The following is a 25,641-nucleotide window of genomic DNA, read 5'->3' on the forward strand; positions in this document are numbered from 1 at the left end:
CTATGAATAATTTCTAGTTTAGAGTAAAAAAGTAATGAGGATGTTGCTAAAAAAGTAAGCAGGATGCTGGTGCTCACAGAGGATACATTCAAGTGAGAAGAGTTCCAAGCAACTATACTGTGTATTTTGAAAAATGTAAAACATGGGTCCTAATTGTTCTTTTTGTATTAAACTGTCTCAAAATAAAACCAACTCATCCAAATCTGTGAGCCAAAACCTCTACAAATAGCATGAAAACTCACTGATTTCTCTCTGCAGTGTACAGTTTCCAGTACTATACTTTTACATGCATAGTCAGGTGCCGTACTTCTACATACTTAACCAGGAATGTTACAGAGCTCGGATTACTAGATTTAGTTCCACACCAGCCTTCTGGTTAAAAAAACCCCACAGTTCTGTAAGCTGAAAGTACACTGTATTCCCCTTCAGCCCAATGCAGACACCATCCATTGAGATGAGGAAGTTGCTCAGCCCTCTAGAAGGCATGGAGGTCGTTAAGTAGGAAAGCTCTAGCCTATAAAATATGGCAGTTCAAAACGTGTAAAATAGTGTAATGCTACATTTATAAACAAAAGCGGACTCCAGTAAGCAAAAATACTTTGAGGAGAACAAAAATTGTTTTTAAACAAAATGTAGACTGCTGTTCAGGATAAAGTTACTTTCTGCAGTCCTCGATGTAGCTGTGACAATGCTAACTGGATATTTCTAAGTTCCTCATGATGCGGTAATGGTGTAACTTTTCTGATGTTAAGACAGTGAAATTTATTTGAAGGAATTTATTTTAACATGGCCTATACTACCACTTCAAATCTCTGCCATCAACAAGCAACGACAGCATATGATCACATTTCTCTAGAGAAGAGAATTGAATTTGTTCTCATCTTCAAGGGTCATGATGTACTATGTTATGAGCTATCCTTCTGGATAATTTTCTGTATTGTTGTGGCCATACTAGGAATTCAGTGCTAATCCCAGGGCCTTGTTTGCCGTTCATGGCTTTGCTTGCCATTCTCTCTGATATTCAAAGTGCTGTGTTTTGCATCAGATTGGCCACGAGTACTTGGCATGACTGACTTGTGGTAATGGCAATTCCACAAGCTACTGTCCATGTCTCAGGGCATCTCTGTAACTGGTGGATAGTACTGGATGGTTGTTTGTCATTGGGTGCAGAAGATGTACTCAGTGTGTGTTTGCGTGCATCAGTACACTCAGGCATGCATGTGTGTTAGAACTGTCCAACTTGAAGAGGAAAACGATAACAGAGCTGTCATCACACGAGGTAAGCAGGATAAAATCACCTTTGCTGTATTCTGCCAGAGGAATGCCTAGACATTATTTCTGATTTATCTTGATAATGTGCAGATGCCTGTTTATCTGTATAAGGAAGGTTATTCTTCCTTTTACGCATCTCTCCATCTTGCTTTCTCTATAAAGAGGGTACATTGGCCATGTCAATGATTCAAGTAGGATATTGGGAAAAATTTCTTTTCGGAAAGACTGTTGTGGCACTGGAAGAGGCTGCCCAGTGAAATGGCAGGGTCATTGTCCCTGGAGGTGTTCAAGAAGCATGTAGATATTGCACTGAGGGACGTGGTTTAGTGGGCAGTATTGGTGGTATGTAGACAGTTGGACTGGATGATCCTAGAAGTCCTTTCCAACATTAATGATTCTATGGCTAAAGGACTGTTTAAAACAAATAGCTACCCTAAATGAAGAATCACAACCAAACCATGAACTCCACCTTTCTCTAGTGTGACCAGCTTCCCATGGAAGTGTCAATGGGAGTGTGTAGATTTGGAACTGAGGGTTGTGGTCAGTGGGCATAGTGGGGATTAGTTATAGTTGGACTAGATAATCTTAGTGGTCTTTTCCAGCCTAAATTATTCTATGATTTTATGCATGTGAGATCTCCCCATTTTTATCATTCTGCTGTAAATTGGCTATGCAACTGTAGACTGAGCATAGACTCAGGAGGAGAGCGGATTAATTCTAGAGCTGCTAGTGCCCAGTCTCAGAGATCACAGCTTGTCTGTTGCTGCTGACACTGCTGCAGGAAGAACTGGTGCATACAGGCTGGCAGAACAGAGCTACACAGGCTGGAAGCAGACTGATCATTTATTGATGAAGTGATTTCCAGAAGAAAATGTGGATATTTAAATAATAATTAAAAAAAAAAAAAAAAAGTAAAGTCATAGGTTTTGGTTTGGTACAGAAGATAATGCCTTTGAGAGAAGCCCTGCTGAGAGCTTTGAGGAAAGCAAGAGATGTTTTTATGGTCCCAAGTGAAGCACTGGTTTTTGGTGCAGAACTAGGCTGTGTTCCTACTTTGATGGCACGATAGTAATCAGACTGAATCTATTGGTTTCAGTATCACAAGCACACCTGAGGTTTGTTTTGATTGGCAAACACCTGTGATTTCTTACAGACCAGTGAGCATTGTGGAGCTAAATCTAGAAATCCAAATTTCTGACATCTGCTTTTTAGGAAGTTAGTTGATAAGTAGCGAGGGTTCAGGCAGATGGTGCTGAGTAGTTGTTGTCCTGGTACCACAGATCTATTTCTACCCTAGTTAAGAAAATGAAAACTAGCTGGTAACTTGCTTTCTATGTATAGAAATTATATGAGGAGCAGAAGGGCTCATGTTGGCAGAGCTTAACAGACAGCAAATTGTTTGGCATTGGAGCTGGCCAAATATAAAACAAGGAAAACTGTAAAATTTTAATGACAAGACAAATTAATCACTAAAGCAATTTACTTAAATACTCTATTGAATGTTGTATCACTGGGCATTTCTCATTCAGGATAATGTGCCTGGCCGACAGGCAGATAATAACTCCAACAGTAATTCGTTCAGAAGAGCCGTACAGCTTTTTGTTGCACAGGAAGAAAAGCTGTGTGGTCACAATGGTCCCTTTTGGTTTAAGATCTATACACTGGTAGTGCTGCCATCCAGCAGCACCATTGTCCATTATCTCATACATAATAGCTAGAGCAGTGCTGCCTTTTCCCTGATGCCATTAAGCTTATTAGGATAACGTGTGGGGCGGGCTGTGTAATAACACTAAATTATGGAACCATTTCTGTCCTGTGTAGTACAGGTTTTTATGTGTTGGTTTTTTTGTTTTTTTTTCTGCTTGATCTTCAGTACCACATGGCTATTTGTCATAGCCTTTTCACCAAGGATGACGTTATGTTTCGAGAGTGTTCCAACTTCTGGTACGTGACAAGACATTATGATAGCAACATTAAGAATGTAAAGATGTTAGATAAATGGTGCTTGAAACTGGTGGCAGTTTTCTTTGAATGCTTCCATTTGGACAGGGCAGCCAATATTTTTGTTTATCATTTTTTGGTTGTGGTGGGGATAAATTCCAAGTAGGCAGAAATGTGTTACAGAATCACAGTAGGTAGAGAGTACCATTGAGTCCAACTCCTGGCCTCACACAGGAGCACCCCAGAATCAGACCGTATGTCTGAAAACATTGTCTAGATGCTTTTTAAACTCCAACAAGCTCAGTGCCATGACCACTGCCCTGAGCAGCCCGTTCCATCCCCACTACCCTTTGGTGCAGACCCTTTCCCTAACCCCCAGTTGCCCCTCCCCTCCATGCCGTTCCCTCAGGCCCTATCACTGTCACACAGAGCAGAGCTCAGCACTGTGAGGAGCAGCATCTGCCATTAGGCCTCCCCTCAGCCTCCTCTGCTCTGGGCTGAGCAAACCCAGGGACCTCAGCTGCTCCTCATATGTCTTCCCCTCCAGACCCTTCACCATCATTGTACTTTGATTCTGGATCCATAACTGTAAAGCTTAAAAATTAGATTTTGCATGTACTGCTCTTAGTTACTAGGCTGCTCTGAACAATTTATCGGAGCCCAGTTGTTGCACATAGGGCAGCTTGCCTGTTTCCACATATTTGCGCAGGATTGGTTCTGTTGCTGTGCTGCATAGATAGGAGTATTACATCACAGCCTGAATTCTGGATGGATAAGTTATTAATTCACAGGGCTTTCTGTTATGGCATGTTCAGACATATTTACCACAAGACAGCATTGCAGGATCTCATTGAGATTCTGCTATAATACAGTATACTCTGCTTAGCATTTCAGAGCGAGTATTTTGTTCAGGGACATTGATGTCCCACGTTCTTTTGCTAATGATCAGGTTATATAGCTGTGCATACCAGAAATTGAGATTTCATCTAACTATGAGGGCTGCTCTGACAGTGATGTCTCCTATTTCATTATGCTGTCCCACAACGTCAGAGGTGGATGTTGGTGGTTGGGCAGTAGAGGTTGAACCTTCCCACCAATGTCCCATTACATTTTGTTGCCATGTGACGGATGGTAGCAGGGGGACAGTCTGACACAATGGCATCTGAGATGGAAATGTATGTGAAGCAAAGGTGTGGAATTGAATTTCTCTATGCAGAAAAAATGGCACCCAGTGACATTCGTTGATGCTTGCAGAATGTTTATGGACACTAAATGTGTCATGTGCTTCATGAACGTGAGCACAGTGAGGTGGTGGTTCACCTCCACTGGTGCAGATGCCTATAAGTGCAGCACACAGGCCCTTGTTCATTTGCAAAATGGTGGTGACTACACTGAAAAACAGTGTTTCGTAGCTGAGAATTTGCTCTTTCAATTAGTGTTATTGTGCTGTTTGTTGTAGTTTTCATGGGAATAAATAGGAGGAATTACTTTTGGAGTGACCTACATATGTATTCCTGTGTCACCTGTAGGGTGTGTGTGTGCTCACCCTAGTGTACTGCACACGTGGATGAGTTCTATTTGTGGACCAAGGTGTGATTTAGCTGTGTAGTCCGTTTTTTCTTCTCTCCTTCACTACTTCTGTACATCGCCCAATTGGTTTCATTACCATACAATGGTAGGTTTGTACAGTAGCAGCCCTATTATTGTTGAACACTTCCCCATGTACATTTTGCAGTGAAACATGAGAATCCCATTAAGCTGTGTGTAAGGTTTCCCACCTTCCATCTGCTCAGTGAAATGCAAAAGGCTCAGCTGCCTGGGACAAGTAAAGGTTAATGATTGCCTTTCTTTCTGCAACAACTTCATCTGTGCTCTTTCTAACTTGCATATATTGCTGCGTGTACATTTAGATACCTGATTGTTTCTTGGGCTACAGTGAAGACAAAGATGACAGAAAGCATTCTTCGTCTTCTGGTACTTGCTGTCAGAGAGTGGTTATGTCAATGTGGTGTTTTGTCTGCTGTAATATAGTGCAAGCATCCAGATACATTATTTCATAGTATTTCTTTTTCAGTCCATTGGTTTTGGTATTTTTGTCTGGCTACAGCTACTCATACTGTTGGATTAGGGAACTCTATAACACCTACTTTAAATGAGACTTGCCTGAATTATGCTATGGTTCCCTTGATACCACAGTTTTCGAGATGTGTTTGACTAAAGTTGTTTGGCTTCCATCAGTGAATGGATCTTATTTGAAGTAAATCTTTGCAGGGTCAGTCCTTATTTAGATAAAACCATATGTAAATATTTAATGAAAATTACTATGAAAATGAATTTTAAGTACAACATTAGATACCAAAAGAAAGCAAAAATAGAAGAGAAATCAGGTTTTTCAAAGAGATTTTGAAGCAGTAACATGGCATTTCTTGTAGAAGCTTGACTGCTATGGAATCTTGACTGCCTCATCGTTACTGCAGATTTTTATTTTTAAGTAAAAAGTTGCAGTCATCCTAGAAATAGAACAGCTGTTGGTAATGCTGGATGACTTTTCTCTGAGGAGCATTGTCACCTTTGGTTTTGGCTGCTGGCATGCTTTTTTGTCCACTGTCAGTTCATCTTGCAGTTACTGTGACCTCTGAATGCTTTCCCAAGTTGAGTTCAGAGAACACTGTAGCAGCTGTCACATCAGCTTGGATGTTCTTACTGATAGTGAATCAGAAACACATCTTCTGCTCTCTTACGCCCTTTGGAAGTTCAGAAAACATTTTTCTCCATTTGTGTACCTTTTCATCAGGTGTGATTTTTGAATTGTTTCCGCCTACTTTTGAGTCTTTTGGGTATAAAAACAAATTCACAGTAATACGTTTTCTTTCATTGGGTTGATGTCCACACTCAGTTTGTATTGTCCCACTGCACGGAGAGCAGAAGGCCTTTTGCTGTGTAGTATGTTCACTCATTTTTGTATAGCTATTAGTTGATCTGCTTTTTATGCAATGCCTCAACATTAGACTTGTCCTAAATTGTTTGAAATGCACATATGAAGCACAACCTTTTTCTTTCTCACATAACACACTCAAAGGGAAAGATGTAGCTCTGGAGCAACTGGGCACTGAGTCAGAGTGTGGCATTTAAGTAATGTATTTACCCTTTTACAGCTGTGTGTGTAAATCTTGCTCACTTCTGTCAAGTCAGAAGAAGATATACCCAGTTAAGAGATGTCTTCTTGACATGTAGGAATTAAAGCCTTTATTTGCTGATCTCTCAGGTATATCCAGATGTCACCAAAGTCTTTATGTTCTGTGTTTTCCAGGCTTTTTGCCTGAGAAAAAAAGTCAGACTTGGCAACTCAGCTGTTACTTCCATTATTTCATTTTTAAGCAGCACCTTACCTACACAATAACACACTGACAAGTGAAAGAAAGGGCATCAGAATGCAACCTTCTTTTAAAATATCGCCTTTGCTGTTTAATTAAATGCATACAGAGGCAGAGGAGGAGGTTAGATCCTGCTCTCAATTTCAGTTAAACAGGAAGGTTAAATTATTGCAGTACATCATCTTTTACTGTCCATGTAGCATATTTCCTACCCTCACTTCAGGCAAAGGGAAGCACGGAGCAATGTAAAGACTCTAAGAGAACTTCAGGAAAGACCAAGGGAAAATACATGCTTCACTTGAATGGTGTTTTGTTCAGAAGGGAAGGATTTTAATCCTAGGGACTGTAGTGTGCTGCAGACACGAGTCTGTCACAGTGAGGAGATGAGAGAAAGGTTTCCTTGATGGCTGGAGGCACACAAAATAACCCTGGGTGGTGCTGAGCTTGCACCTCTCTTTTGATGGGTTTGGGATGGTATATTAAATTTCTCAGGCTTCCCATCCCCCACTCACTTATGGGATGGTGGGTCTGTGCACGAGGCTGGAGGAAGATGGATTTCCCACAGTCTGTTCCCTCCTTCTGTGCCTGCACAAAAACAACCACGATTCTCCTCCTTTACATTCAGTGTATATTTAGCACAAGATATTTGAAGCCTCTTTGTGTCATACATGTTTTTTTAGCCTCTAAACATAAGCAGACACCTTAGGGACTGATACTTGGCAGTTGCTTTCAAGTGTCTGTACATCTGACCTAGAAAGCAGGGAGTGTTTTTCAGTGCGTGCCGATTACAAAGTCAGAATGGTCCTTATTAATTAGAATCATCTGCAATGCTTTTACCATGTGAGCCCATGGCATCATTAAGGAGTTTTGTGCTTTCATTCCTAAAGGATGGATAGAGTTCAGTTCTCCAGATCTTTGATTATTTTTCTCATTAGCAAGCATCTCCACGCTATAAATTAAAGGAAAGATTGCCATTCCCAGGGTACTTCATAAAATGCCTTGGAAACCTGAGCCGCAGCTGCACCCTGAAGAAAATAACATTAATGCATAAAGCCCCTCTTAACCATTTAGGTTACCGGCCCAGTTGTAGGTATTTTTCTGTATTTTTTTCCAGACATATCATGAATATATTTAGTCAGACAATGAGATGATTTGAGGTTTAAAACACCAGTGCTCTTAAAACAAATCAAATCAGTTTATTCTCGTTTAAGAACAACTAACTTGGTAAGGGCAGCTCGCTTTAAAGAGAAGTTTTCTTGCATAGAATCTCTTCTTGATTTAATTAAATTTTGTGAGATCTCCTCTTATGTTGAACTGTTTAACATAGTTAAACTGGTGCCATTTTTTTGCAAGTAGACATTTTCTGCCTCACTTGAGTATTGTTCATACGCACAGGTACACTGTCACAAAATAAATTCTGTGTAGGAAGGACAGCAGCAACTCTTCTCCCAGCTTGCAATTAGTGAATGTTGCTCTGCCGTGAGTAAGTTGCTGGAAGCTTCCAGCTTCTTCTTCAGTTGTGAAGACAATATTGCAGGTTCCAACCTTGCTGTTATCGGTTTCATTCATTAGAAGGGCTATGGATTGCCTTTATTAGACTTGACTAATAAATATAGCCTTGTCTCTTATAGGACTCTTTCCAACCCCCCTTAAAGTCTGTGAGAAAATTGTTTTTTGGACATTGGATCAAAGTGTCCCGACATGAGTGCTGAAGTTCCTTCAAATTGTCTGCAGGACCTGATGACATTTTGGATCATCCGAATTCTCTTTTGTCACTTGGACTTGGTTTAAAAAAATACAAGATTAAAAATGTATTTCTTTAAAGAATTTTCAAACTGCTTCAAGGTTTCCTGCAAGAAGAAAGCAATATGTGCCTCCCTCCTCCTGAACAAGGTTTTTATTAATGCCCTTTCAGGATGGCAGTTCACACTCTCCAGCACTTACAGTAAATCTGTGTGGATGCAGAGGCTCAGCAGAAGCTTCTAACTGTGTTGACCCTCTGTCCTCTCAGAGACTGCCTGCTGTTCCCAGTGACCTTCTGGTAAATCGGCGTAGATTTCCAGACTAACATCCCTGTAGCTATGGCATATAAACTGTGAGAAGGACAAGGTTCATTACATTGCCAGAAGGTCATATTCTATGACGTAGACCTGAAAGAAGGGCAGCTTTAAATATAAGAAATAAGTTCAGCAAATTGGATGAATTTTACTGCTGATTAATTAGTGTAATTCTATGAATCAATAAGGTGTTCATTCCATTATATATCAGTCCTATAAAAACCATGTCAAGAATTTTTCAGTCCAATTTAAATTACAAATTGATTTTGAAAATTATTAAATACATCTAGCAACAGGGCCTTGATTTAAGAAAATTTTTGAATATACAATTTTTAAAATACTACCCTATGATTTTTAGAAATATACCTTTAAAGAAAAAAGAGTATTTTAAACTTATGCCTTTCTGAAAAATGCTATTATGGTTGCCAGGCATCTAAAAGACAGTGCTGTGCTCTGAGGGAGGTCATCATTGCTCTTTTTGTTGGTGAAGACTGGAAGTCAGAGGTGTCAGCCTGCTTGGAAACGTAACTGCAAACCCAAGTATCCGGCTCTGGTCCAGCAGCGGTGCCAAACCACTTGTTCACTGAATGTTTTATGGCATTTTATTTTATGATTACCATCCCAGCTCCAAAAATATCACCCACAGTGATGTCAGACTGTTCTGCTGCACAAGTGAGAGTCTTGTTGAGAGGCACAAGTCCTCCCTAAAGGCTGATAACCATCTTGCTTACAATGTGCTTCAGAAAACAAGTAGCACAAGGAAGGTATTTTCTTTTTTGCCAATCCTTTCAAAGTGGAACAGATCTGCTAAACAGAGCACAGATGGCTCCTGAATAGTGGCTTAAATGCAAAGCACCAATTGAGGCAAGTGATACTTTTCCATCTTTAAATAATGGTTTTGAATCTTCTTGATCTGTTTTGTTTTGGAAACACGTTTTAAATGTATTACCAATATCAGAAAGTGAAAATTACAGAGGAAATTAAGATTACAAAGATCTAAAAAAACCAAGCCACTTGTCTATACACATATGTATTTTCAAACATCTGCTGTAACTTCTTGCAATTTCTATTTCAGATTTTCTAATTAATCAATGTTAAAATAGGAGCGTTGGAGAAACTGATTTAGACTCAACAAATTAGGTAGAACTTTTTAAAATTTTATAGCTAATTATACCTTACACCAATTTGGCAATATCCAGCTCTTGGGGAAAAAAAAACATCAAACAGCTAGATATGTGATAGATTACATATTAAACCACAATCCACTAATATTTGCAAATTTAAGTGAAAATATTTGGGATCATTGAACAAATACTTTTAAACTTATCTAAATGCTTGTATTTTACTGGTGATATAAAAATAAAGTCTCACAGCTGTGGCGCCCCATATTTTTAGGAATGTACAAGTTGGGTGGAATCTGTACTTCTGTATGTTATCCATGTATAGATGCACAGTTCTTAATGTGAGCAATTCTGAATCTTGTGGAAACTAACCTGAGCCCATTTTTAAGCATGGGGCTCATCTCTGAATCAAACTTAAAAATAAGAGTCCTATTATTCTTTTCAATTTAATGCTTTTATGTGACAGCACTTAATTATTTTTTTTCCTTTTTGTCTGCTTTTTTCCTAATTCACTTTTTATGCAAGTCAGAATAAAAGTAAACCAGAACCAAATGGAGCATTGCAGGCTTTCAAGTAGTAGCTCTCCTGTCAGTACAGAGGCAGATAGCTCTGTACTGGCTCTGCATTGTGGGGAGATGAAGGGAAGAGCAAGGAATCACACAACCACAGTGGCTGAGGTTGGAAGGTGCCATGGGAGTCTGGTTGAACCCCTCCACTCAAAGCGGGCTTACCTATCCAGTTGGGCTTTGACTATCTAAAATGAAGGATTGTTCCCTCGCCACACTGAGGTGAGGCTGGCTGGCCTGCAGATGCCCAGATGCTCCTTTGAACACAAGTTAGATGGATTCATGGTTACACTACCAGTGGCCAGGATAACAAATTGGAAGAGTCACACAGGCAAGGTACCCTGTCCTCTCCAGTGTGGGAGTGTAATGTAGGTGATTGTTAGTCAAGTTAGTTGATTTTTCCCCCAAAATTCTTTGTGGATAGCCACCTTTGACACCTATTCACAGCTGGAGACTAAGCTGGATACTGAGAACTCCTGTGTGGAGCAATTTCCTGTCTTCCTGTTCTAACGCAGAGAGCCAATGATGATTTGCTTCTGTACCAGAGCACTTCCAAGGTGCCTGAAGTATAAGTTTGTCTGCTACCTTGGACAGGGGAAGGGGCAATAGTAATTTTTTCCTAACATTTGTAGAATTTTAGAAGCGTTTTACTCTGGTGCAAAACAAAGGTTCTTTGAAGCTTTGTATGTTTTGTATGTTGTGTCTCCCTCTTCATTTTTTAATTTTTTTTTTTTGGCAGCAGTTAAACAATCTGTGTTCTGTTTAATGGGATTGGCCCTTGAGCTCTGAAAACTTCAACACACTAAATCTGTGGAGTCATGATACACTCCTTCACTGTATTTTTGGGCCAGAAGAGCAGAGTTAGTTCCCACACAAAGGATAATTTTAGGATGTTTCTGTTACCACAAGAGAAGATGCTGGATTTGGAGTGTCAGGTTGTTTCATTAGAGACACATATGAATAACTCTGTTCAGTGGATACCTCAGGACAGTGTCAGTGTGGTTTTCTCTTGGTCTGGAGAGCACAACAGCTTGTGGTGACAGGAGATGACACAATGTGATGTTTGCTTTCCTCCAGTTCTGCTTGAAAGAGTGATTTGCAAAGCAGCAGAGAGGTTTCTACCCTGCAAGAGGCCCCTTGGAAAAAAGCGGAGTTTGCTGTTATTTCTGTGAGTAGCCTTTTTCAAAGCATGAATTTTCAGGCCTGGTTGCTCTTGACCTGAGAAGGGAAAGTAGGGGAGAAAAGAAGTCATGCAGAACACATGTTCTGGAGCGTCCGCAACAGATGAGGGAAGATTTGATTTTAGCTTCAAGGAAGAAGAGTTGAAACAAAGCCGCCAGCATGTTGGATTAAGGCACTTAGCAGAGCTGAGCTGTGCCACAGTCTGACCATGATCCAGGATATTTAATATCCTTTTATGATGGTATTTTGGTAGGTATGTTTGTTGGCACTGGTGTCTAACTTGTTTTATGTACTATCACCAAGGCCAGATCAAAAGTTTTCATTATTAGCTGAGAAGTCTTCATGAATTTCAGAGAGCTTTAGATGACAGAATTTATGCTTCATTCATGCATTATGAGGCTGAGATTTTTCTAAAAAAGTTCAAATATTTTCTTTCATTTGTAGTTTGTTTATTTTAGGGTTTTTTTTCTGCATTTTTAATTGATACAAACAGCATAATGCAATTAGAATAAAATTGTCTGGAAGTAAGTTTCTGCAGGGCACCGTAACACATGGCAGAGTGCCTGCTTTTCCTTTCTAATTATAGTACAAAAAGGGAATCCTTCTGTTTGAATTGCTTTTCTTCCTCCCTTAAATTTTGAAATAGTCCCTGTCCTCTTGGAGTTCTGCTCTAAATATCTTTTCAGTGCTGTGGATGTGAATTCAGAGTAGAAAATTTAACAAATTTATTTACCATCTGATCTTTTCATAGATGTGTGACGTCTTGGTCTCTTTCTCCCCTTGGTTTCTTTCTGCAGGTTATTCCCCTGCTGGCTTGAGAGAAAGGAAATGCACTGTATCAAAATGAACTGGTGGTACTCTCTCAGTACAAATGGCTGAAATAGCACCAGCGTTTAAGAATGCTGTGCTAAACTCCTAAATTATTGAGGTCATAGCACACAGTAAATAGGGAGCAGTTACAGAGAGGTATCTAAAGAAAAAGTATGAAAGCAGATCGTTTTAAAGAGAGGTGATAACTCTTGTACTTTGTCTACTTAGTGCAAGATCTACAAGTCCTCATTCCCTTCATGTTGCTTTAGACCAATCTGTTAATTGGTAATAGTTACAGTTTTTTTATACTACAATCACTCAAGGGCAGCTGTTCTTCACCAGACATGTATAAGGAAGATTGATAGCAGGGCTATTGTTTGTCTCTGTGTGGGAGACTTATATAGCAACCAGCTTTGAAACAATGTTGGGTAGTTCTCATTAAAAGAATGTCTGTGCTTTCTGGGTGATGGAACAGCCTGATCCGGCTTAGTCCTGACAGGATCTCATGCTCAGTGAGTTCCCATCTGTGGAGTTTCCAGAGACTCTTCCCATGCTGTGTGCACTCACTTCACCCGCAGGAGGCTCAACTCACATGGTCTGCAGGAAATTTATGGAAAGACTGCAATGTGCAAGGGAGTACAGCTTTTTCCTCTCTGTCTGATGCTCAGAGGCTCTTTTCCCCATTAAAATGTTGTGACGACATGCTTTAGATTTCATTTACATGGATCTGTGCCAAAGTCTATTCAGGGGGGCTTTCCCCAGGCTGTGGTCTCTGAAAAGTCCAGAATGAAAGCACCTGTGTGTGGCTGCTGAGCTACTGGTCACACAGGCCCATGTACTTGTCTTTGGGGTCTGCTGCATTACTCCCTCTATCCCTTTCTTTGGGTCTCTAGAAGTCCCAAAGCCAATTTCAGTTTTCTTTTATGAGGAAGGAAGAAAAAAGTGGAACAACATGAAATGCTTTTCTTCGTGAAGAAATCTCTTGGGAAAGAACTTGTGCACTAGATTTGAAAAAGATTGGCACTGATTTTTCATTGCGATCGAATGGCATTTCACAATCCCCTCTGAGTACTGTCTGCAGGAGAACAAGCATAATGGTAATGCTCATCCCAACAATCAGGGAATGTCATGCAGCATGTCTTTCCGTCACAAACAGATTAGCTGTAATTTCCTAGTTTGGATGACAGAATAGGCTAGTCAACATCATTGTTGGGTTACGAGTCCATTAAGAATCTGTTTATTTCTTCTTTAGTGTTATTGCTGTGGAAGCTGGCTAAATTATTATGTTTTCACTGTTCACTCCCTTTAGTTTTGCTCTGCAGGCACTCTTCAGGTAGCAGGAAGAAGCAAAGGGCTAACCAGTATTGTCCTTTGAAATGTGTAGTAGCTTCCTTTGGCTCACCACCCTCCCTGGTGTGCATGTAGCCATTTGCGTTGTGTCAAGACAATGTTGTGTCAAGTCTTGTGGGCAAGACTGGAGCCTGAAGATCTGCTACCTGCAGCCTTGTTGTCTGCAATAAATGGTGACCAGCTGAGTTCGAGAATACAACACACCAGATTGCTCCCTTATGTATTGCTTTTCTCATATTTTGGGGATTTGAGTGCTGACTTGATCGTGTGAGATCTCTAAATTTAGATAACCAGCTCAGTATGAGATAAATATGCATTCTTGTAACTTGGTCTGGATTCTCAGAATTGGAATATAAGGGTTGTAGCACTTTAGAGACCTGTTGTTCCTGTTTTAATCAGATGATAATAGAGTTTTTCTTTTGGAATAGTCTTTACCTCTTGGGAAATTTTGTATGTTTGGAAATAAATGGAGAGGAGAAATAACTGAAATGAGTTATGTATGTTTTCTTGTAAGTGTTTTGAAAACCCAGATGTGCGCGTACAAGTAGCCCCTGGGTAGATACTACAGTGGAAATGGGCATATGCATAGCAAGTCCTCTTAGGCATTACTGACCTTGGTTCCATTATAAGTCCTTTTCCCACAGATAGTCTTTTAATAGTGTATAGGTAATACATAATTAACCACTGATGCTTTTGCCTTGTGTCTGCCTTCAGATCCTTGTGACCACTTTCATTTCCGTTGTACTTGAGCTACAGTCAAGTAATGGGAAAACAAAGTCTGTTCTTTCTTACTGTATTGTTTTATCTCTGACCATTTGGTAATACTGTTTTATTTTGGAGGAGACTTTCTATATCGCTGTAGTCTTTTGAGCCAATACACATCACTAGAGATCAAGAGAACTTGAGGGGAATAAGCACCCTTGCATTGCATGGGAAAGCAGGTTTGCATGAAAGTTCTTCATTCTTTTTGTACATGCAAGATGTCTAGAGATTAATCATTAACATTGGTAATAGTTTACTGAATATAAGATAGCGTAATTGTATGGTTTTAAGAAATCTATTTCTAGTCTAATAACTTGTTAGTTTATGTGAATGATTCATTGTCAGAATTTGCTATCGTTGCAGAAAGGCTTGTGTAAATTAAGCACGGTTGGTTATGTGGCTGTTCTTGGCTGAGTATGGTCAAAGTATATTCTCTGTATCCTCAAAGTTTGTATTCAAAAGAAATGAGTGGAGTTTTAAATTTTTGGGGACTGATGTTATCTAACGTCCCTGTATGATTTATTTGTTTTAGTGGAAGAGTGCTTTCCTTTGCTTTAGCCTCTACTTGCAAGAACATTGCATAATTCAGTGCTCATATCAAAGAAAAAGGTGTTCAGGAGCCAAATTTGTACTTCTGATGCTGTCATCGATTCTGACAGCTCTCTTCTGTATTAGATGTGGTTTCATTAGGGAGGAAGAATAAAGTAAAATCAAGAAATGAGCAGGCATTTTGAAAATGTTGATTTGAACATCTCAATTTTTGCATTTCTAAACCAGGAGATTGGAAATATTTGATAGGACTCCATAAAGGCCCTGTGAGTGTTTGCAGAGTGTTTAAGAGATGTAGCTTGACAAGTTGCATTGCATTGCAAGGAACAACATCTTCACTTGAGACCGCATCTCTGGAGCACTCATATTATGTGTGTTAGATCCATGTGTCAGTAGGCTGTGAAGACACTGTTAAAAGCAGATTTCCCCAGGTGTGCCATTCCCCTCTCCTCCATAATTTTTATCTGGATTAAGAGAAGAGGAATTTGTTGATTTGTCCCAGGTGCCTCCAGAATGTAGCAAAGCTGGTGTCAGCATGTTCTTTGTTGTAGGATGTTTGTGCCCAGAGCACTTTTTACAGGTTGTCTTCCGGTTCCAGGACTATAAGAAGGGCTAGACTACTACTCTTCAGTGGAATTTATGGCAAATCCATCTCATCATACAAACATGATCACAGTTAATTTTGCAAATTGTAAAATTGCAAATTTGTAAATTGTGCATATTGAGTGCATCAACCATAGTTAGAGGGTTAGAAATCTTTCAGGAAAAACAAAATCATTAACCTGTATCTGGGAGGAAACCCAGTTTCTCTTTGTTTACTGATAATATGCAATTTTAATAAGTTGCCTGCCCCATCACAGGCTAACATCAAACCTAGCACTTAGAGATTGAATGTATGACGTACGGCATGTAAGTAATGAGATGCGGTTTTGTTCATCCTTTCAGTTAATTCTGTGTGTTCTTTTTTTTCCCCTTTGTGCTGCACGGCTGATTACCACCCTAGGACCTTGCAATGGGACACAGACCCCTCAGTGCTGCAGCTCCAGTCTGACTCTGAACTTGGGTATATGTCTGCTCTTTATGTTATTCATTTATCATTTCTTTGCAAGAGTTATGTTGCAAATGCTTCCCAGATGAGCTGTTTGTATGTGATTTTCATTTGCTTTGTTGACTCAGAAAGACCATAATTTAAGTTTCCTTTTTTCAGTTTCATCAATAAGAAGCTTCAGCAAAGCCATCTTTGTGGAAAAAAACTACTATTTAAAGAAGCTCATGAAAGATAAGCTGCTATTTCTGTTGCCCGAAACACAATACAAATAACTATTTCATTACAGATGAAATGTTATTATTGTGGCACTCTAATGTGCATGTATAGTTACACTGGTCTTGTTTGTACCTATTGATTCAGACTTCTCCTTCTGAATCATTTGCAAGGTACTTTTCCCCCTTCGTTCTTGTTTTTGTTGTAGTTACGTTGTTTTCACATGCAATAACCCACATGCAATAACAATTTCCCCCTTTTCTGTAGGAGCTGTCTATGCATTTATAATTGTGTATTTAAGTATGTTCATAGTCCACTAATTGCCATTTGAGTTGGGTTCAGGTCAGTCAAGCGTTACCTAATTATACTATGACTAAAATTAATATTCTCCAGTTTGACATGGAATGTCTCTATCTTAACCATCTGAAAAAGTTGTTTAGGTAGCAGAATATAACTAGTAATTAAGAAGAATACCAAATATGTTTATATTTTAAAAGGTCACTATATTAAGGAACAGACATTCGTGTTTGTTATGAATGTAGTTTAGCATCATCAAGAGAAGTCTGACAGCATGAAGAGGTCCTCTCTTATCTCCTGCGAGCAATCAAGGAAAATCAGAAACAATGGCTTTTCTAAACAGTATCTTCAGATCTAACATCAGCACCATGTTATTGCCGAAGCTCCAAGTACATAGTCATGACTTGGTAACAACAACCAAAAAAATGCTTTAATAAGTTACTGAATTCTTTGTGGTCGTTGAAGTTATCAGAGTGCGTTGGCAAGTGAAAATGCTGCTCACTACCATCTCAGACTGAATTTTACAGTCTCTTCTAAATGAGAAAATTGGATGCTGTATTTTCAACATAAGAGGCAGCAAAAGGAGAGAAAATAAATAGTAAGGGAAAAATAGCAAGACCTGAAGACATGAAATGCCCACCTGCAGAGATGTTTAGGATAAATTGTTCCTCTGAAAAGGAAAGGTAACTGTCCTTCCAGTTCTTCAGAACTTGACTCATAAGCAAAACCAAATCTCTGCACTGAATAAATTGTTCTGCTATGAACTGATGGGCTTTCCTGTCTGAGTTTCCAAGCAAGTATCTTATTCTTCTGCAGGTTCTTTGTGTTTTCTCCCCAGCAATTCATGTGAAATTCATTCACCATTCTCTAGGCTTCAAGAAAAAAAGTTTTCCTTTAACGATTAATTGACAGTGCTCCCACCTGCAGTTAGAGATGTTAGTGCTGTTTACCAGGAATGGAAAGTGTCCAGAGCGCTTTCTAAATAGGCTTTCTCCACATCCAGAATGGTTAGGTATGCATTTATTTCCAACTGATTGTGGTATCAGGTAGATCTAACTTCTACAACGTCAGCTGGGTCATACAAAAGGGGAAGAGTGTCTAAAGCTGTTTTGATGTGTGGAAACCTTTTTGAAATCTCAGCTGCCCTTCCCCAGAAGCTGGGATTGGAAGATGAGCACACTCAGAAGCAAAGGTCCTCAAATGGCTATGCAAGGCAAGGTGGTTTGATTCTCATAAAGATAAGCCTATGCATAGCCGCAAGTCTTCAGTCTTTTAGGAGCAGTAAAGACAGAAAAGGAGAATGCCAATGAGTGAACCCATGAGTATGCTTCATAAGTCCTTTGTCTTCTACAAGACAGAGTTAGATAGAGGACCATGTATTTCTCTGATGTATGGCTATGAGACTAGATAAAAACACCATCATGAAAGAAATCCTGCAGTCAGGATGCAAGTGATGTGTGTAGCTAAACACTTCACATCTTTATTCTCCTACAGACAGAGGAATCAATTTTAATGCTTAGGCTTTAATTACTGTCTTCCTATTGACATCCCATAGGCAGTTTTGAAAGGAATCCGTCAAAGTTTGTGTGCTCAATAAGCTGTATATCCAATAAATTGTAAGTGAAAAGAATTATGACTATCTCAGTGTCTATGGGAAATGAGACATTTTAGTACTGCCCTAAAAGGGATTAGACTAGAGTATTATAGCCCATATTTGGCAGAGTCCATGTACTGAAAGGATATACCAGTTGTCCTTAAGTGCTTGGGACCAAGGGTTAGGCTGGCTTTTCATCACATAAGGACCATTACAGGTTGATTAGTAGGGTCAAAAAAAAGGAAGACCATATTCCTTCAAATGAAGACTTCACAGTCTTAATCGGTTAGAGTGACACTATGCATCTAAACAACCATCAGCAGTTCCTGAATAATAAATGTTTTGGGTGAAAAATTAAACAGATCTCTCAGCATAGTGTTCTGGGTGGTAGCTCATTTCTTAGTTAGCAGTCTAGACAGACGCTAACCCAACAAGCAGTTAAATGAGGACTGATATTCCCTCATCCCTAACCAGTGAAACAGATATGGAATGACCTCAGGTGAAACTGTCGTTAGAATCAGGCGAGCTTCTGATTAGCTCTAAATTAGACACATGATTAATTAGAGCTGATACTTAACAGAAGCTCTTTCAATGAAGGAGGCTTAAGAATCTCAGTAAAAGGAATCAGATTGAGATGATGGAGGACTGATGTGAAGGAAAATCTTTCAAACTTGATGTCAAAGGATGGAAAAGCATGTAAGATTTTTCTGGAGAAGATATTTATTAAAGCTTAAATTCATGCATACTCTCATTTAAAGCAGCTACAAGTGTACTTCTGAAGCTTTTGTTAGCTGTTACAGGTTCTTAAAGTGTATCACAAGCTACAGAACTTTTTTTGCCTCCCATAGAGAATTTTCAGGGAATCCATGCTCTTGTTTGTGTTGGCAAAGTTAGAGGTGTTTGTGAGGATGGTGAAAAGAAGAGGTTCAGAGCTGTAACAACCGTTACTGCTCTAGTGGTCTGTTATGTGACGTGGCTGATTCATGCTGATTACCCACTGAATCAAATTGCATTCAGCTTAATAAAAACTCAGCCAGTAAAACAGATTAGAAAGGTATATAGCTGATTCAGCCTTAACAAGCACAAGAGTTCAGTAGGTGTCATCCAGTGATGACAATTTTTTTGCAGTACTCATTTTCTTTCAGACATCAGTGTTTACTGAATACCTTAACCACTGTAAATGAATGAGATAAAAAATAAGTTTGACCTCTGTTCTTATGACAGTCAGGAAGACAGAGAGGAAATGGATAATGCATATGAATTTTCTTCTTTTCCAAATTGCTCTCCTTAACAATGTGACAGTTCAGAAACATTGTGTCTCTGAATTTATTTCCTGTAAATGTGTAAGCACGCTTGCATATGTTGATCTAGGCATCTTATTTAGCTCATCCATTTATTATTTGCATATATATATATTTGTCTGCTGAAAGTTGGTGGGTTTTTTTCCAGTAAAAAAAAAAATTGACATCTTTGCTTATTTGCTTATTCTTCACTCACTACAGTCAAGTAATATTCAGGAAACAAATTGATAAATTTTTTTCCCTCCTCGTTTGGGTGAACTGTGTACAACTAAAAGTGTTTGTGATCATGCACAGCCATCTCTCTCCATTTTCCCTTACCCAGCTACATTGTTGGTTGGCTCTACTGACTTAGTTCACATACTCATTTAAAGTTAGGGGAGTAGTACAAAGAGAAGGCTCTATCTGTTCCAGGTGTGTCTCAGGGCTCCGCTTTTAACCCTTGCATTAGGACTCTAATGAGAGAGATCAGAACCTACAGCAAGTCCAGTGCTTTTAACCCCCTGTGGAAGAGAGAATCTCTTCATGGAAATTATGCATCCTGCTTTCTTATAGTCCAGCATATTTTACACCCACTGTGCCTCTTGCACTGTTGATTATCTCAGGCTGAGGAATGAATCTCTTGAACAGGCTGAATGTTGTAGTAATAGCTGTGTGAAAGAGGAGACAGGTTTGTTGCGTGTTGTGAGGGACGCAAGCAGGTCGTACCTTGCTCCTATTTACAGTTCCTCTCAGCAGACCCAGAGAGATTTTAGTAACTATATTTTACCATGGCAAATGATTCCTGGATTAATTTTCCTCACTGTAATTAGGCTCTTTTCATACATAGTGCATTGTGTTTCATCTTAGCAAACATTGAAGTATTTTTTAATCCTGTTCATAAAAGCAAACACTTTTGCTCCCGCTACTGACTTACACCTAACATAACTAATCTTTTATGTCCTGTGTTCCATCTTAGACGCAGACTGCATAAACTAGGGGTGTCAAAGATTACCCAGGTTGATTTCTTACCTCGGGAGGTAGTGTCCTACTCCAAGGAGACCCAGACACCTCTTGCCACACATCAATCTGAAGGTAAGATACCTTTTTTTCAAAAGCATTTTCATAGAAAATAAGTATTCAAGTAAGACTTTAAGAATGTAAGAAAATTAATGCTAAATCATAATATAACTACTTACCCATGTATTTTCTGCAAGCTAGGTATTGTTTATGTGATTAATGGCTGTTCTGGTGAGAATAATTATAATAATGACTTTAAATTCAGGTGGAACCAAACTGCTTTTGCCTCACAATGGATAGTATAATGAGAACACATTTTCAAATAAATCATTATGAATATAATTAAAACTGTGCTTTATCCCAATTTTCTTGCTTTCTCAAGGAAGTTATTCATTCCATGCTTTGTAAAGAGGCAGTGATGGAAAGTTGCCCTTGTGTATTTGACCAGTGTAATTGTGTCACCCTCCTGAAGATGAATCTTAGAAGTTAGTTTCACTTCATGCACTGAAAAAGGAGGCTTACAGACTTTCATGTGGACAGTCCCATTTTTTTTTTCTGCTTACAGTTGTATTATCTGTACTCATGGAGTGTTTGTTAGCTGTTTGGCTTTCCTGCTGATAAACAAGCATGGAGGTGAGGGATGAGGAGAGCATTTATCTAACTGTACTTCACAACTAAACTTGCTAGTGTTGGACTACTGAAAACTGATTGCATATGAATTGAAACCATTTAAAGTGAATGTAAATAAATGAGCCTGATATAATTCTCACGTTATTACTATCAGGTAAAAGAAGAAAAACTGGTTGATGGTCTTGGTTATAATTTTTGCTTAAGTTAATCAGATAAGACACTGTAGTGATAAACATAGTCAACTTTTCTTCTGCAACTGGATTGCCAGTTTTGCCTTTAAGATTCCTGAGCTAGATAAAAATTGTACTTTTTCAGATCATGAGTTTACCTTAGTCATCTGTTGACTGATATGGTACCTTCATGCATAAACAATGCAGTTCGTTGGTTGCAGCTTCTTGAGCAGTATGTCGTGACAGTTTTGCCTTATCAGAGGGAAAGGCTGTTTCAGAGGCCTGCCTTGTTCAGTTTGGCTCAGTTCATCTCTCTTTGTCAGTCTGAAGGCTGCTGAAGCCTGGAGTGAATGGGACTTGTCAATGAGGCCATGCTTTCCCGACTTGAGAAAAACAGATTCTCAACTGTGGGAGTCACTGGTAGATAAAATGGAGGTGATACCCTTCTTTCCTAAGGCAGTACCTTTATCCTGAGCAAAAGCTTATGGGTACAGGGAGTTGAAGACATGCCTTTGTGTTGTACCTCTCCCAGAACTGTCACTTCAGTCCTCAGTACCTGACCTGACTTTCTGAACAGGTTGATGTCTCTTGAGTATAGGATAAGTTCACAGACTCATAGAAGATCTTCCTGGATAGCAAAACTTTTTTTTCCAAGGAGATCTTCAATTATTTTGAAATCCTTCTGTTGGTCGGACAAGAGGCCAACCTCCTGCCTTACAAGGGAAAAAGACATACTTTGCTATGAGAGGTCAAATGGTGATAGATGGTTTTGGTGATTAGATTTATGCCTTTCTTGTGTTCTATTATGTCACAGTCAAGTAGAAACATTCAAACGTAGCAAAAATATCACTCAATCACTTCTCTCATGTGAGTGGATGAGGAAGTTGAACTGATTTTCTTTTCAGTCTGCTGCTAGGGAGTTCTGCATGCATGAATTGGCATGAATATCACCATGCATTATTAAAAAAGAGTCAGGAAAGTTTGATTATTCAGTTGAAATGCTACTTAATTGGAAATTTGCTAGAGGATAAATAAGCTTTGTGATTTTGGTCTACTTAGTCCAATGGAAATCAGTTCTTAGGTTTTCAGTCTCCTAAACCTCTTTATGAATGCTGAGCCCTACATGCTGTCACTTTAAACATGAACAGCAAACAGAGCAGTTCCTCAGCAGAGCAGTTTTGAGAAGTCTCTATGCTGTTCCTATGCATTCATGTGATAAAATATAGCCATTATCTTATCAACAGAATGGTTCAGCCATTGCTGTAGTTATGTGCTCTGTTATTTGGTATCTGAAGCCTTAAAGTTTGAGAAAAGGAAAAATAAACCTCTTATTTACTTAGACACGTCTGACTTCAGCTTTCAGAATTCACTCTTTTGCTGCCTATCTCGGACTCTAGAAATCATGCTGTATTTTAGAATGAATCTGTCATACATTTGATTCTGGCTTGAAAGACGAGAACTAAAAAGATACAGCTGGATGGAAAAATCTTGCCTGTATGATAAGTCACCAGGTTATTTGTAAAATGTTAATGTCAGGTTTTCTGCACTTTGCTTCTTAAAGAAAGAAACTGAAGTGTCTTAGACATACGTAGAGCTGAATGGATGTAGGCCTGTGTCATAATGGCTGCTCCTCACCAATCTTTAAGAAGCTGGTACAGGAAAGGAGGAAAGCTTCACTGAGATAAGTACAGTGTGGTTCCAGAGAGCCAGATGCTCTGAGCACCGTAGTCTCAGCTTGTCAGCTGCTAATTTTAGAAGAAATAATGTGGCATTATTCTTCACTGTGTAAAAACAGATTAACTCCTCTTTTCAGAACAGGTAATTTTCTTTATTTCTGAGGAATAATGACATGTCATTTCTCCCACCCACTCTATTATTTAGAGAGATGTGTATATGCATCATTCAACCCTTTGATCACAAGTACCTAATTCTTTTGCTTTATTTACGTCACGGTAAGCTTCAGCCTTTTCTTCCTTGTAGGATGACTTCAAAAACACCCAGATCTTGGCTTTGGAGCCTGAGAAAAAAAAGCACTCCTTACTTTTCCTCTCCTCCTTCCGTAATTGGATTTGAATTTAGGTATTTGTAGATGGAGACATTTCATTTGCGCTGCCTTTTCCATTCTGGAGTCGATTAAGATGTAGACTAGGCCAAATATTTTCAGAGAAGTCTCTGGGACACATTCCTACTCACTGTCACATTCACATTGTGCCAGAATGGCAGCCTTCAATGGCTGGACCCTCCATATCACTGCAGAGCTGCACTTTGTGAAGGCACACCTGGAAGAAAGCAGCAACAGAAGAGCTGTGTTCTGACCGTCGCCCAGGGTGAATCTCTCACTGGTATGCAGAGTGGAAGGAGGTTTGTGTGTTTGCCTGGAATCTAATTTTTCAGATAGTAAAACACTCAAGCTCTACTGGGTGCCTGTCTCAGCTCCAACCCAATTTTCCTACTCTCTGATGAGCCAGGAGATGTAGTCTCTGAGGGAAACTGTGCACTGTCCCCACACTGAGAGGTACTCCTCTCATCTGCCTCCCATCTCAAAACAAGGTTGGGAAGCACAAAGATTTGGATAGCTGGCCAGTATCAGGAATGCAGTTATTCTTCTTTCATCAAGTTGGAACTACTTCTTCATCAACTAAATGGGATGGGATATTTAAATTTCCTGACTTCCCAGACTATCAACGAAAGTAGATTTGTCTGAAATGCATTTCTAGTAAAGGCTAGATCCCTTATAGAAGGAAATGAAGTTTGAATTTCTAGTACAGTGGATCTCCTTTTTCCTTTGCATCTTTAACAAGTGCTTGTCCATGTGAGAAAAGCTGATGTGTCACCATATCCACTTCATGAGCAAGATAACCTCATCTTATGTCACAAATGCTTGCCCAGTTCTGGCGAAGAACACAATTCAGACCTTTGCTCCAGCTGTTTATCTGTTGTATTCAAATAATGAGGATAATTTGTTTGCAAGAGAGAAAATAAAATAAACTCTCTATTCTGTTTGAACATAGACCAGTATGAAGTGTCAAAACAGGTGAAATTTCAGAGGCTGGGTTAGTTTCTGCATCTCTTTAACACTGTAATTTCCTGAACTTATGTTCCAGAAAGCTGTCCTTTTTGAAGCTCCAAAGGAGGAGACAGTCTAAGGTTCAAGGACTGAGATGTGTTAATTTAGATATTTATGTGGGAATATGACTGGTAGGATGAAACCAAAGATCTCTTTAGAACCCAATGACTGCTTTCACTAGGTCTTCACTGATGAGCATAGTAGCAGAGAGCCATGTTAGTATAGATTTCTCATTTCCACTCACTGTTGAATAAATGACATATCGCTAGAAGTGTCATACACTGACACTATATGAGGGCTGTGTCCTATTTTGAGTTTTGGAAATCAGACAAAGAATGACTTTGGACTAACATGCCCAGTTACTGAAAAAACAAATCTGGGAGTTGGGCTGAGATTCCCAGGTTTAAGTAGCATGGAACTTTGATGGTGTCTGTCCCATAAGGCAATGTACAGCAGACCGTGTGCCATGCATGCTGCATCAGTGACTAGCTCAGCTCTAGCTTTGTGAATGCATGCCGTACTTAAGAAGTGCCAGTCTCAGAACTGAACAAGATCATACCTGAGCCTTCCATGCCCAATCTTTCTTGAGCTTACAGATCAGCAGTTGGGGGTTAAGTTAAAGAGCTTCTTTGGCTTCTTCTAGAGAATGTTACAGCTCAGTCCAGTCTGAAGAGTGCAAGGCAAGTCTGCACCCAAGAACAGCTTTGAACTCCAAATTTAATGTGAAATACAGACACATTTGCATTGCCACATTGCCATACATGCAGCATGTGTGTCAGGATGGATGAAAATATGTGTAATGAAAAAGCAGTGGATGTATCAGGGAGAAAATCAGAGCCCCTCTGTTGTAAACAAAAGAGGGTATTGGAAAACAGAGCAGTGCTGGGACAGAAATAACTACTTAAAAAAAAAAAGAGAGACAACTTGAAAATGAATGAATGCTATAATTTAGTGTCTGGTTTTAAAGAGACAGAATTTTATTATTGTACTAATGAACGCTGATTTTATAAGAAAAATATTATGATCTATCCTAGGCCATATCATATATCACTGGTGGTTTTAGCTAAATATTAACATCTAGTTTGCCTTTTCTTCTCAAACCTCAGTCTATCAGAGTCAAACTGTGGATCTCAATAGCTGACCTAAACACCCTAATTCAAAACTGCTTTGTTTGATTAAACCAACAAAGCTCATTTTGTACTGTTGTACCAGACTGTACAAGATTGGCTGTGATTAAAAAGAGGCAAAGCAAAGATTTCAGGCATTGTGCTGTCCAGCAGTCTTTCAGTTTCTCTTTCATTCTGTCACGACTGCATCCCCTTTTTAGACAATAAGATTTCA

At 39.3% G+C, this 25,641-nt stretch overlaps 1 protein-coding gene across 5 annotated transcripts in view; it reads left to right on the plus strand.

Annotated features, from left to right (window-relative positions):
* Positions 1-25,641, plus strand: part of DYNC1I1 (dynein cytoplasmic 1 intermediate chain 1) — a 181,171-nt gene that overhangs the window by 21,021 nt on the left and 134,509 nt on the right. For 3 of the 5 annotated variants that reach the window (XM_085227476.1, XM_085227475.1, XM_085227474.1), the window contains exons 5-6: positions 15,988-16,047; positions 20,393-20,508. In XM_085227476.1, the coding sequence (XP_085083602.1) occupies positions 15,988-16,047; positions 20,393-20,508 (176 nt within the window). The remainder of the gene's footprint in view (positions 1-15,987; positions 16,048-20,392; positions 20,509-25,641) is intronic. The other 2 variants (XM_085227479.1, XM_085227477.1) reach the window with 1 other exon arrangement.

The sequence above is a fragment of the Meleagris gallopavo genome, chromosome 6, assembly GCF_905368555.1.
Source record: "Meleagris gallopavo chromosome 6, MGAL_WU_HG_1.1, whole genome shotgun sequence".
Classification (NCBI taxonomy): domain Eukaryota; kingdom Metazoa; phylum Chordata; class Aves; order Galliformes; family Phasianidae; genus Meleagris; species Meleagris gallopavo.